Source organism: Notolabrus celidotus, chromosome 23 (assembly GCF_009762535.1).
Source record: "Notolabrus celidotus isolate fNotCel1 chromosome 23, fNotCel1.pri, whole genome shotgun sequence".
Lineage (NCBI taxonomy): Eukaryota > Metazoa > Chordata > Actinopteri > Labriformes > Labridae > Notolabrus > Notolabrus celidotus.
Genome location: NC_048294.1, coordinates 18,624,070 through 18,636,870, shown reverse-complemented (window position 1 = coordinate 18,636,870; position 12,801 = coordinate 18,624,070). Strand labels below are relative to the sequence as shown.

The 12,801-nt window shown below is 43.3% G+C and overlaps 1 protein-coding gene across 1 annotated transcript; it reads right to left on the bottom strand.

Annotated features, from left to right (window-relative positions):
* Window positions 1-1,179: 1,179 nt before the first annotated feature.
* On the bottom strand, window positions 1,180-10,523 carry LOC117807363 (myotubularin-related protein 2-like; the record flags this gene model as incomplete). Its single annotated transcript, XM_034676619.1, is given in 36 exon segments — window positions 1,180-1,320; window positions 1,323-1,367; window positions 1,815-1,849; window positions 1,852-1,876; window positions 1,878-1,961; window positions 2,017-2,061; window positions 2,143-2,169; window positions 2,171-2,260; window positions 2,344-2,364; window positions 2,366-2,435; window positions 2,674-2,696; window positions 2,698-2,721; window positions 2,857-2,907; window positions 2,909-3,016; window positions 3,092-3,126; window positions 3,129-3,210; window positions 3,212-3,252; window positions 3,255-3,276; window positions 3,434-3,469; window positions 3,471-3,565; window positions 3,568-3,622; window positions 3,898-4,047; window positions 4,159-4,242; window positions 4,402-4,500; window positions 4,598-4,650; window positions 4,653-4,698; window positions 4,995-5,017; window positions 5,020-5,056; window positions 5,058-5,089; window positions 5,159-5,201; window positions 5,203-5,247; window positions 5,992-6,053; window positions 7,341-7,365; window positions 8,083-8,104; window positions 8,185-8,295; window positions 10,078-10,523. Coding segments are annotated over 36 exon segments (2,097 nt in total), but the record flags the coding sequence as incomplete, so codon positions are not given.
* Window positions 10,524-12,801: the final 2,278 nt, after the last annotated feature.

Here is a 12,801-nt window from a genome sequence, read left to right as displayed (position 1 = left end):
CAGAGTGTGTGTGTGTGTGTGTGTGTGTGTGTGTGTGTGTGTGTGTTTGTGTGTGTGCAGGGTGAGGGATTATAGTACCTGCCTATAAGGGGAATAATGTAGAACAGCCTGTAAAAAGGTTACGTGATAAACGTGAGTAAAGTTAAGAGAGAGGAAACATGCGGTCAGTGCAGACGGATTAAGAGGAGCAGGTGACCTCCTGATGATCACAAAGGAAGGTGTGTTAGGACCACACAGGAAAACAACTTCAGACACTTTCAGAATAAAGTTTTAAGTTAGGTATAAAAAGTCTAAATATTTCAGGGAGGATCATTTCATCTGAAACCTGACAACCAAAATAAACTCAGAGTATCAAGGCGGTGACGTTTAATCACTATTAACAAAAGATTAGTAAAATAAGTTACATTATTACCATAATTAGATTAATAGTAAGAGAAGGAAGTTGTTTTATTGCAGAAATAAAGTCCTAATATTTCAGAATAAAGTCACGATGTGATGAAAAAAACAAGAATTACTTCAGATTAACTGTTTTTAATGAATTTATTTTGTTTCTATTGGTCAAGGTGATATGCATACTCCCCTTCAAAATAAAACGCTTCGACATAGAAGCTGTAATCATGTCATATACAGACTTTATTCTGATAATATTTGAAACATCTCTCCAGCAGATTTATGACTCTGTTCTGGTTCTTTTATAAACGTATTCCCTAAGACTTTATTCTTACCATAATAGGACTTTTATTTTGGAAACTCTGTGACTGTAATGACCTGTGATTTCTCTGATGTGACCTTAGACTCTGGGACCGGTCGCTGGCAGGTCACAGCAGTCTGGACGTTCAACCTTTGAATTAACGATGATTTAAAATCAGAGATGAGTCTGTAACTCTGGAATCAGCCGTCTCATAGGCTGGATGTAAGAAATGGGTTGGCCACAGTGATGTCACACTCTAAAGTTGACCATCATTTACTAAATGAACATGATGAAGAGGACTGTAAACTAGAGACTGAGACCACAGAGGGAATAAATCAGCTGAGGAGGAGGAGAGATACGATCAGACGCCCCTTGCTGGACGTCAGAGAGAAATAGATTTAAATCTGCACTGAGGATGACTCCACCTCTCTCACATACAGTCTATGATTTAAAGTGTGTGTTTGTGTGAGTGTGCATAGTTGTTGTGTGTGTGTGGTGTGTGGTGTCATACGGCGTGTGTAGAGCAGTTCCTGTGGTGTGTGGTTGGGGAGGGGGAGTGGTACAGACGAGGAGGACAGGGAATGTGAGGAGGCCTCTCTCTGCAGCTCCTCTAACCTCCTCCTGCAGCTCTGCTCTGAGGAATCAGCAGCTCCTTCAGACTCTGATGCACAGGCACCTGAACAAACACACACACACACACACACACACACACACACACACAGCACACACACACACACACACACACAAACCACACACACACACATACACGCACACACACATAAGTGTCATGGTGACAAGGAGGAGCAGGTTTGAATCTGTAAACATGTTTATTTCTGCTGTAACATTTGAACATGGGGCTCTATGGGGACTGACTCACTGCAGGAGACACACTCTAGTGGACACTGGAGGAACTGCAGGTTTAGGACCAGAGGGCACTGTTGTCAGAACTCGTTGTCATTGTTAGAGCTGTGAGCAAGTTTGACTCAAAGTCTAAAAACATCAGAGTGAAGAACGTCTGCTGCAGAACTGAGGAACGTTCACAGAACGTCCACTCTGACAGCTCTGAGCCTTCAGCAGGGATCACACGCACACATACACACAGACACACACACGCCTCCTGTACCTGTGGTCTCATGCGGGGGTTCCAGCGGGCGTATAGCCGCTCCACAGCTCCAGGTGTCTAGAGGGACACCAGTGGGTACAGGACGTGGTTTGGTAGTCCCACATAAAAGGGGTTGGTGAAGTCCTCAGGCTGACTGTGGGGGACGAACTGTTACTGATCCGTTCTCTACAGTCACTCACATTAGGGTTCAAACATGACTTACCTATTAATTGTAGGACCACAGAGACACTGTTTGGCTCTGGACCTCCTGCACAGAAGAAGATGAAGAAGAACATGAAGCAGAAGAAGAAGAAGACCTGATCCCTGTGAGCAGCAGCATGCTTCGTACCTTATTGGCTCTCTCCTGCTCACTGTGTGTAGAGGAACGTTCCAAACAGACCAGGCTGTACAGGTGATCCAGTCACCGTGATCAGGAACAGCTCGTTAAACTCAAAGGCTGCTGGGAACTGTAGTCAGAGAAACACAGGAGCTCATCAGAGACAGGTGAAGACATGTTTAAGGACATAGGTGAGGGAGGAGCTGAGCCTACCTGTCGGGTCATTGCCACACACAGTCATGAACTGCACAAAGAGCGGCGAGCGCTCAGAGTTAGCGTGGTTCTCATCCCCGTGACCCACACGCTGAGAGAGAAAGAGAGAGATAAGAGAGTGGTAGTCAGACTGGAACATCTTATATCTGTGTTATCTGTGTGCGATTGATCGTCCTGCGGCTGACAGTGTTGAGGTTCTAATGAACAGATCTAGTAATTCCCTGATTCAGTGAGACTTTAAAGGGTTAAAACAGGTAAAGGTGTCACGGAGAGAGGGATGAGATGTTAATCTGTTCTTCAGGGTGATTAAACTCCTCTGTTTTCTTACTAGCTGCAAACTTGTGTCCGAAGCTGAATCCACTCCTTCTCCAGCAGCACCTGCACACCAGACACACAGACACACAGACACACAGACACACAGACACACAGACACACAGACACACAGACACACGCAGGTCAGTAGGTGTGTAAAGAGGGGAGAGCAACGACAGACGATCGGTTCACATGACTCACCTGAAACCCTCGCAGGGTGCGGTAGTGACTGTCGAGCATGAGCATGCTCAGAGGACGTCAGCTGAGCCGTCCTGTCCCAGCCGTCGCTGCAGTGAACCACCACCGACGTCTTCCCCGACTCAAGCTTATCTGCTACCTTCACAGCTCCCGCTAACAGCACCTGCACAGAGAGCCAGGGGTGAGCAGGTAGGTATGAGTAGATCACCTGGAGATTAGCAGACAAGCGGACTCTTACCCGGATGTACTCCAGCCAGTGAGTCTGGTCCACGTGGAGTGCCAGCGAGCTTCATCGATGGTGGGGTAAACCACGTCCTTCACCTTCCTAAGAGATTCCCGGATCACGTGGATGTTTGGGGATCTCCAGGAAGTTCAGCTCCACGTTCGAGTAGAAAGTCCACTCTCAAAACCGCCGTCCTTCGCCTGACCGACACGAGGGGGCGGAAGTTTCAGGAGGAGAGAGAGGGAGAAAAGCAGGATGGGTAACTGAGTGTGATGCTGTAAGAAGTCCTGTACCTGTATCTGACATCTCTGACTGTCGCTACAGACACAAGGACACAGGTACCTGTCCTCCGTTTACCTTATTGGTGAGCGCCACGCTGCTCTGCCGGGCGTACGAAGATGCTGAGTTTGTGTGACTGAGCGTTGGCATCCATGATGATCTGCAGGTAATGTTCGTCCTCTTTACAGCGACGGTCTGATGGGCCGACTACGGCTGGCTGCAGCGCACGATGGTGGCCTGAGTCTCCGGATGGATCCAGGACAAGACCTGCAGGAGGACAAACCAGCACCAGGACCAGCAGGTGAGACAGTCCTTTAATTTAGAGTCCGTCACCCACTGCAGCTTTACAGAGAGCAGCATACATGGATTCATCCACCACTGAAAATAGTTCCTGACAAATGAACTAAATATGAGCAGGAACACAGATTTCATTTTTGTCACATGTCAGAGATCATGTGACCGTCAGAGGTCATGTGACCGTCAGAGGTCATGTGACCGTCAGAGGTCATGTGACCATCAGAGGTCATGAGACTCAGTCTCACCGGTATCCTGTGTTTGGCTCTGAAGGTAGCGACCCTGCGCACGTCTTCGTCGCTGATGTTGGTGGGGATGACGAGGGTGGAAGGGTAGGTGTCACACAGCTCGTAGTTGCTGTTGAGTTTACTGATGGTCCAGCTCTCGTTGGGGAGTCCCTGAGAACACATGAAGAGGTCTCAGACTGTGTGTTTATGGTACTATACCTGTATTCCAGTTTTCAGTGCCCCGGTGTTTGAAGGTGTCTATGTTCTCTCAGGTGTGTTCACCTGTCGTCTGTACTCTGCTGCCGCGTCGTACACCTTCCAGCCATCCACAGGAAACTGGTCTTTGTACAGGAAGGCGAACAGAGGCTGGAAGAGGAGGAGGAGACGTGAATAACACCTGACATGAAGGAGTCAGGATAGTTTGTTGATATGGGAAGATGAGGCAGATGTGGTTCAAGAGTCACTGAACTTCAGGAGAGTATGGTCACTACGAGGCTGCAAAGGAAGTCTTCCTCATACACTGACCAGGTTATGGAGAGGGGGAAGGCATGTGTGTGACAGAAGCTCCCCCACGTCAGGGTGACCTTCCTCCGTCTTATAGGCGAACCGGGGACTCCTCATGTCCTGACACAGAAACATCAGGCATTACACCTGAAAGTGTGGTACGTATGTGTGTATTGTGTGTATGGGATGTGTCTGTGTGTGTGTGTGTGTGTGTCACCTTGCAGACGAGCTCCAGTCCCTGGGTGTTCTCTCCCTGGTTTGGGACACTGATGTTTCGTGTCGGCTGATCACGCCCAGATTAACATCCAGTATAAACTCCTGAAACAAACACACACACACACACACACACACACACACCCAAACACACACACACACACACCCACAACACCACACACACACCTGCTGTTAGCACACACACACTTCTGTAAACTGCTGCTAACATACACACTGCCTACACACACTGCTAACACACATTTGAAGAGTAGCGTGTTTGGGTCTGAGCAGTTCCTGGTTTAGACTGTTATAAATCGAGAGCGCTCCACCTGTACTGCCTCTGACTCAGTCACACCTGTCTGTCTGTATCTCAGAGCTTTAATAACAGATCTGGTCCGTACCCGGTCCACGCTGGTGAAGTAAGCTTGTAGTCCGTGATGGTCAGAGTCCCGTTAACCACGCCCGCTGAATGGACAGATGTAGACCACGTCCTTCACTGCAGAGAAGAGCACCGGGATGAGTGATCTGCAGGTCTGAAAAGAGGGTCAGAGACAGGTGAGCTCACCTGTGGTCTGGATGGTCTCTCCGGGCAGCAGAGGAACCTGGTTCCTGGAACATTTTCGCCTGCGCTCCGTACCTCAGAGCTGGAAGGCTCTGCACACAACACAGACACGTCAAAGGGAACTACAACTCCCAGCATGTACCTGCAGCTACACTTGCACGATGATACCTTACTGTTTAACCCTTCACACTCATACATGACGTTCACTCAGGAGGAGGAGAGGAGGAGGAGGAGAAGCAGGAGGAGGAGTGGAGGAGGATGAGAGAGAGGAGGAGAACAAGGGAAGGACAAAGAGGAGGAGCAGGAGAGGAGAGGTAGAGGAGAGGAAGGAGGGAAAAAAAGAGGAGAGGAGAGCAAGAGGAGGAGGAGGAGGAAGGAGAGGAGGAGAGAGGAGAGGAGAGGAGAGGAGAGGAGAGAGAGAGAGGAGAGGAGAGGAGAGGAGAGGAGAGAGAGAGAGGAGAGGAGAGGAGAGAGAGAGAGGAGAGGAGAGGAGCAGGAGCAGGAGGAAGAGAGGAGCAGGAAGGGAGGATGAAGAGAGGAAGAAGAGGAGCAGGAAGAGAGGAGCAGGAAGAGGAGGAAGTAGAGGAGAGGAGCAGGCAGAGGAGCAGGAGGAAGAAGAGGAGCAGGAAGAGGAGAAGCAGGAGGAGGAGGTAGAGGAAAATGAGAGACGGAGGAGGAGCGTAAGGAAAATGAGGAGACGGAGCAGGAGCAGGAGGAAGATGAGGGGCAGGAGGAGGAGAGAGGAGGAGGAGCAGGTGAATGGGGAAGAGGAGGAGAGGAGAAGAGGAGGAGAGGAGAAGAGGAGGAGCAGTCAAGGCAGGAAGAGAGAGACTTGCCGAAGCGTTGGCTGGATGCTCAGAGTCACTGTCCTCGAGGTAAGAATCATCCAGAGATCCTGCTGCAGAGGACCAACAGCAGAGGAGAGAGAGAGAGGGAGGAGGAAAGATAAACAGAGCCATTAAACAGGAAGTAGAAATGGCTCTATAGGAAGGAGGTGTCTGGATCATCTTATTCAGGGGTCACCACAGTGATACTCGATCCTCAGGACACTCTAAAACCTCAGGTGAACAGCTGATCAGGTATCGGGACCAAGAGGAGGACCAGCTCATCATCACTGTCTGTTTTTACTGGAGCTCACCTGCAGCTCTGCTCACAGCTGACAGACACCTGACCATCAGGGGCACACTGACCTGATATCTGCTGTGATTTGTGCTCAGGGTCAGGTGATCGTGTGAGAAAGAGGAAGAGAGAGAGAGAGACACGTGTAGAGGTGAAGACCAGAGAGAGAGAGAGAGAGAGAGAGAGAGAGAGGAGGAGAGAGAGAGAGAGAGAGAGAGAGAGAGAGAGAGAGAGAGAGAGAAGAGAGAGAGAGAGAGACAGGCTCAGAGGAAGCTGAGGAGAGAGAGGCAGCTTCAGGAAGTGCTTATGCTCTAACCTCAGACAGAACTCACACACACCATCACAGACACACAACCTTACACACAGCATCACTTCCTGCATACAGTCATAACGAAACAGAGCTAGAAACGTCTCCCGCTCTTCAGTCTGAGTGTCATCATTCAATAGGATGTGTTAATTTCTGGACACGATATAAATTAGCTATAAAAAACTAAATAATAATAATAATAATAATAATAATAATAATAATAATAATAATAATAATAATAACATAGATATTATTATTAGATTATTATTATTATTATTATTATTATTATTATCGTTACAATAATAAAAAAAAATATATATATATATGTCAATTATTATTATTATTATTATTATTATGATATCATTATTATACTCTTTAAGTAATACAATAAAATTACAACAATAATTATTAAAATAATAATTCATTATTTTCATTACTATTTTTTTATTTTTTTTTACCATTATTATTATTCATACATTTTCATTAATAAATAAATAATAATAATAATAATAATAATAATATCAACAACACAATTAATTATAGTAATAATCATCATAAATTATAATTATTTATAATTATATTATTATCATTATTATTATTGTTATTCTTCTTATGATTATTTTTATTATTTTAATTATTTTTATTATAATAACTTATTATTAAACTCCTCTCCTCATTCTGATACAGTGAAGCTCTTCAGCCTGAGCTCTGGTGATGAGTGTACAGCTGTTTTGTGCAGTAATGATCACTCCCTCTTACCCCTGGGATTGAGCCTCTTGGACACCTGCAGGTTTTTAAACACAGCGTGGACACACAACCAACACAAACAACAACTGAGAAACACTACATCTGGGGTCTAACTGAAAATAATGTTTGTTCATGTGTACGTTAATAATCAATACTTAAAACTGTCGCACAGCCACCGTGAGGTAACTCTGTATGGCAGCAGGTCGGAGCTCAAAGCAGCGGGCAGACAGACGAGCGCTCTGAAAACTCAAAGAGTGACGACAAGAGGGTCAAGAAGATTAGAGAGCCTACTGCAGGACGAAGACTGATCTACAGGTTCATAATAATAGCCTATAATCTCAAACTATATCAATCACCTGCATGTCAAACACTCCTTAGCTTTCACTCACACACCTGGCTCCAACACTTGGATCTTTGGCTTCATGACCGAACACTGATAGACTCTGTGCTCTCACTGTTTCACCTTTAACTCTTCATTCAGTTTGTTCAGTTTTACTTTCTGTTTGTTTCTATGAAGCGTGTGTGTCTCCATGATCCATAAATAAAGGTTATGATCATCACGCTTATATCCTGTGTTTCAGCAGAGGAGATAAGGCTGAAGAAATAATGCTGCTGACAGACACACAGAAAGATCAGCTGCTTAGACACACATACACAAACAAACACAACGCACACGCACGCACAGCCTTGGACACATACAGTATGCTAAAGCTGCACACACACACCCTTGGACATGTTCCCATGTCTGTCTCACCATGAAGTCCTGTCTCCTCCTGTGTGTGTGTGTGTGTGTGTGTGTGTGTGTGTGTGTGTGTGTGTGTGTGTGTGTGTGTGTGTGTGTGTGTGTGTGTGTGTTACCTTGTGGTCTCTGTTGATGTGATCAGGTGTAATTGATCCTGAGATCTGGCTGGAGATTGGTTGCACGCGATCAGCTGTTTACACCCACTCCACATGAGAACCTGACGGACTAAACACAAACACAAACAGATGATAGATACTCACTCTGACAACAACACAGGATTTCTTTATTATTATATCCAATGTATCTTTATTATTCTATCTTATTTATTATATATTTATTATTATAATTAATTGTATTATTATGTTATTGTTTTTATTATAACAATATTTTGTTAATGTTTTAATCAGTAAAACACAGCACAGGTCATTTAAGAGTCTTTAAGGATGGTCTGTGTGAAACACATGTTGAGTTAATAAGACTTTCAGAGGTTCACCTGTTGGCATGATGCTGTAAGGTTACTGATGAGCTTCAATAATGAAGGATCGGATATAATGTACTTATACCATGTGAACCGATTTAAGTTGAGATAAATTGTTGTCATCAAAATAATAATAACATTAGTAATTTACGCATTTATATAGACTGTCTAAATACTGTGTAGACTGTATTAAATACTATAGGACTGTATATAGACTGAATAATACTGTATACAGATTGTATAGACTATAGACTGTATAAATACTGTATATAGACTATAAATACTGTATATAGACTGTATAAATACTATATAGACTGTATATAGACTATATAAATACTGTATATAGGACTGTATAAGTACTGTATACAGATTGTATAGACTATAGACTGTATAAATACTGTATATAGACTATAAACTACGTATATAGACTATATAAATACTGTATATAGACTGTATAAGTACTGTATACAGATTGAATAAATACTGTAAACAGACTATATAAATACTGTATATAAATACTGTATATAGACTGTATAAATACTATATAGACTATATAAATAATGTATATAGACTGTATATAGACTATATAAATACTGTATATAATACTGTATATAGACTGTATAAATACTGTATATAGACTATATAAATACTGCATATAGACTGGATATAGACTATATAAAGTACTGTATATAGACTGTATAAATACTGTATATAGACTATATAAATACTGCATATAGACTGTATATAGACTATATAAATACTGTATATAAATACTGTATATAGACTGTATAATACTGTATATAGACTGTATATAGACTATATAATACTGCATATAGACTGTATAAATACTGTATATATATACTGTATATAGACTGTATAAATACTGTGTATAGACTATATACATACTGTATATATATACTGTATTTAGAATGTATTAATAATAGATAGACTGTATATAGACTATATAAATACTATATATACTATATATACTGTATAGACTGTATAGACTGTATATCCTGTATATCCTGTATGTGGTTGTAGCAGCATCTGTGAACATCTGTTAGCGTTAGCATCGTCCGCACTACATGAGTCTGCATTAGCTCTACATAAAACAAGCTAGCCTGGTTCCTGTCTTAAAGCCAGCTGATAGCTTTGTGTTCCCTGGTTCAGTCTGATCAAAGTTCATTTCTGTTTCTTCTCATTCAGTAAACAGTGATGTAAATGCGTGTATACAGCTAAAGGTTGTTAGCATCACAGGACCAAACTCCAGTCAAAAATCCGTCAAGTATATCGGACTCTGTCCCCCACAGAGACACCATGGAGTTAGACTCCAGAGAGGGAGTTTCTCTGTATGAGGAACGGCTTCTTGTTTAAAATCCACGCCGGATTAAAGATGTAATCTCCTGGATATGTGTTTTATGATTCAGTCACATCACACATGACGGAGGAGAGAGAGCTGGTTCGTGATGTGGTCTCGCTTGGGATATTCGTTAGGTTCAGATAGAGGGCTATATCCGGGTCTGGCTCACCTGTCCGGGGTCTCTCCGCCTGCTGGTCCGGAGGTCGGCGAGCCCCACGGCCTCCTGTTCGGCCCCGCTCCGTCCGACCCCCCGGGAGCTCCGGAGGCCTGCTTCTCCATCACCCGGAGTCACTGTCCGGGTCAGCCTCAGAGGGAGGGGATGGGGTCTCCGTGGATATAAGGGGTTCGGTTAGACCAGGTTTAATCCAGAGTCCGGTTGCTGTTCATATCAGACTCGGGTCTGAGTGTAAACCTGTTTACAGGATGTAGCTGTGGTTTCCTCCCTGTCACTCGACTGTTTGTGCTTCCTCCTCCTCCTCCTCCTCTTCGAGACTCCGCCTGTTTATCAGAGATGATGGAGGAAGAGGAAGAAGAGGAGGAGGAGGAGGCAGGGAGGACGCAGCATCAAACTCACGTCACTGATGAGACCTGCTCAAATGGACCGGGTCTCTTTCTACGGTGGCCCTTAAGGACAAAACAAATTTACAAAATGAAAATTGAAACAAAAATGAAACACTTTTACAAATTTGGAGAAAATATAAAACAAATTTACATTTAAGAAAACATTTTTACATTTAAGAAACAAATTTCCATTTAAGAAAACATTTTTACATTTCAGAAAACAAATTTACATTTAAGAAAACATTTTTACATTTCAGAAAACAAATTTACATTTAAGAAAACATTTTTACATTTTTAAAAAAACAAATTTACCTTTAAGAACACATTTTTACATTTAAGAAAACAATTTTACATTAAGAAAACACAATTACAAAATCAAAAAACAATTGCAAAATCCAAAAACACAATTACAAAATCAAAAAACACTTTTACAAGCAGTGAGACAATTCTACAAACAGTGGAACACTTTTAACATTTCTGAAACAAATTTACATTCATGTTTAACAGAAAGGGAATGTACTGCATACCTGAGGTGATCCCTGAGTGATCGAGTGAGGGGTCATTTAGTTTGTTTGGATGGAGAGAAACCAAACGGAGCGACGTTTGGTACTGGTACTCTGTTTGGTACAAGATCACTTCCGGTGTTTGGTACATTCCCTTTCCATTAAAAATGAATGTAAATTTGTTTATATATACTATATGGGGGCGCTGGTGGCCTAACGGTCTAAGCGCCCCACATATAGAGGCTATAGTCCTCGTCGCAGAGGTCGCCAACTCGACTCCCGGCTGGTTGACAATTTACATGTCTTCCCCACTCTCTGCTCCCCGCATTTCCTGTCTCTCTTCAGCTCTCCTATCAATAAAGGCGGGGAAAAAAAGCCCAAAAATATAACTTCAAAAAATAAATAAATAAAAATAATGTAAATTTGTTTCAGGAATGGTTAAAGTGTTCCGCTGTTTGTAAAATCGTCTCACTGCTTATAAATGTGGGCGACCGTACTTTCCTGCGGTTCTTCAGTGTTTACCTGTTTTTGAATCACCATGGCGGCATGTCTGTGGTAAGGTGTGGCCGTGATAGAGGCTCTGAAACACGGACACGGGGCTCTAACAGCCTCTGGTCCTCTGGATGTTGAACCTGCTGCATTTAGACACAGCACAGATGATGAATACATGCTACATGCATGTTTCATTGACCAATCAGAGCTCAGAGGTGTAATAACCGTGAGGAGTGAAACAGGAAACACTTCATGTGCAGATCTTTATTATTCTGAGGAGCTTATGGAGCACATGTGGAGGACAGATTTAGGTCAGTCAGACTCGGGCGTGGACTTCAGTATTTGAGCCTTCATTGATACCGCCCTCCTCAGGTCACTCTGTGTAGTGCCTCAGTGAAGCAGACAGTGAGACATGCTGATAAAGATAATATTCTAACTTGTATAATCTGAACCTGAGAATGAAAGCAGCTTTTTAATCTGAATGAATAAAATCACATGTAGAGTTCAGGTTTACACATGTTCAGTTATGATCAGGCGAGCATGAGTTTAAAACATAATCTGCCTCTGATGGATGAAACCATAAGATTACTGATACACACCTGAGAGAGAGACAGGCTCAGGTTCACATAATATTCTGTTAGACCAGCTCTACCTGAAGTCTCTGTGGTTCATCAGCTCTGACTCTTCATGTATTCAGTCTCTGTGAACGTAGCTCTCCTGAGCTGCAGTAACGTCTTCTTCACGTTAAAGTCTTCATCCTTGGGCTGTTGCACTCAGCATCCTCTCTGAACTAACGTCAGAAGTCCGTCTGTCCATGGTCAGACTCGTGTCCCTGGCGTTGTTGTGGATCAGACTGTGAGTGTGTGTAAAGATCACATCATACAGGACAGGTAGAGTCTGCAGGGGAGACTCAGGGCACTGGTCCAGCTATTAGCTGCTGAAGTCCTCGGGCTCCACCTGGAAGGGGGTGATCATGAGGTGCTGAACATTCACTCAGTTTATCATTCACTGCTTTGTCTCTGATAAACTTTTAGATTAGTTGTGTTTAAACTTGAGGATGTTTTTATCTCTGATGTTCCTGTTCTCCTCTGAAACAATAAAAACATTCACACCAGAGACGCCATCTTTACTCTCATCAGCATGTTGCAGCTTCTTCTTCTCTGGATGTTATGATGAATCACATACTGCCCCCTGCTGTGTGGGAGGGTGAAGGCATGTTAATGAATGAAAGAAACTTAGTTTTATTGGTATGATAATAAAACAGTCCCATAATCTGCAGATCATTTATATCTTATATATCTCTTGTTTTGGTTTGATAATTTCACTTTGATATCAGA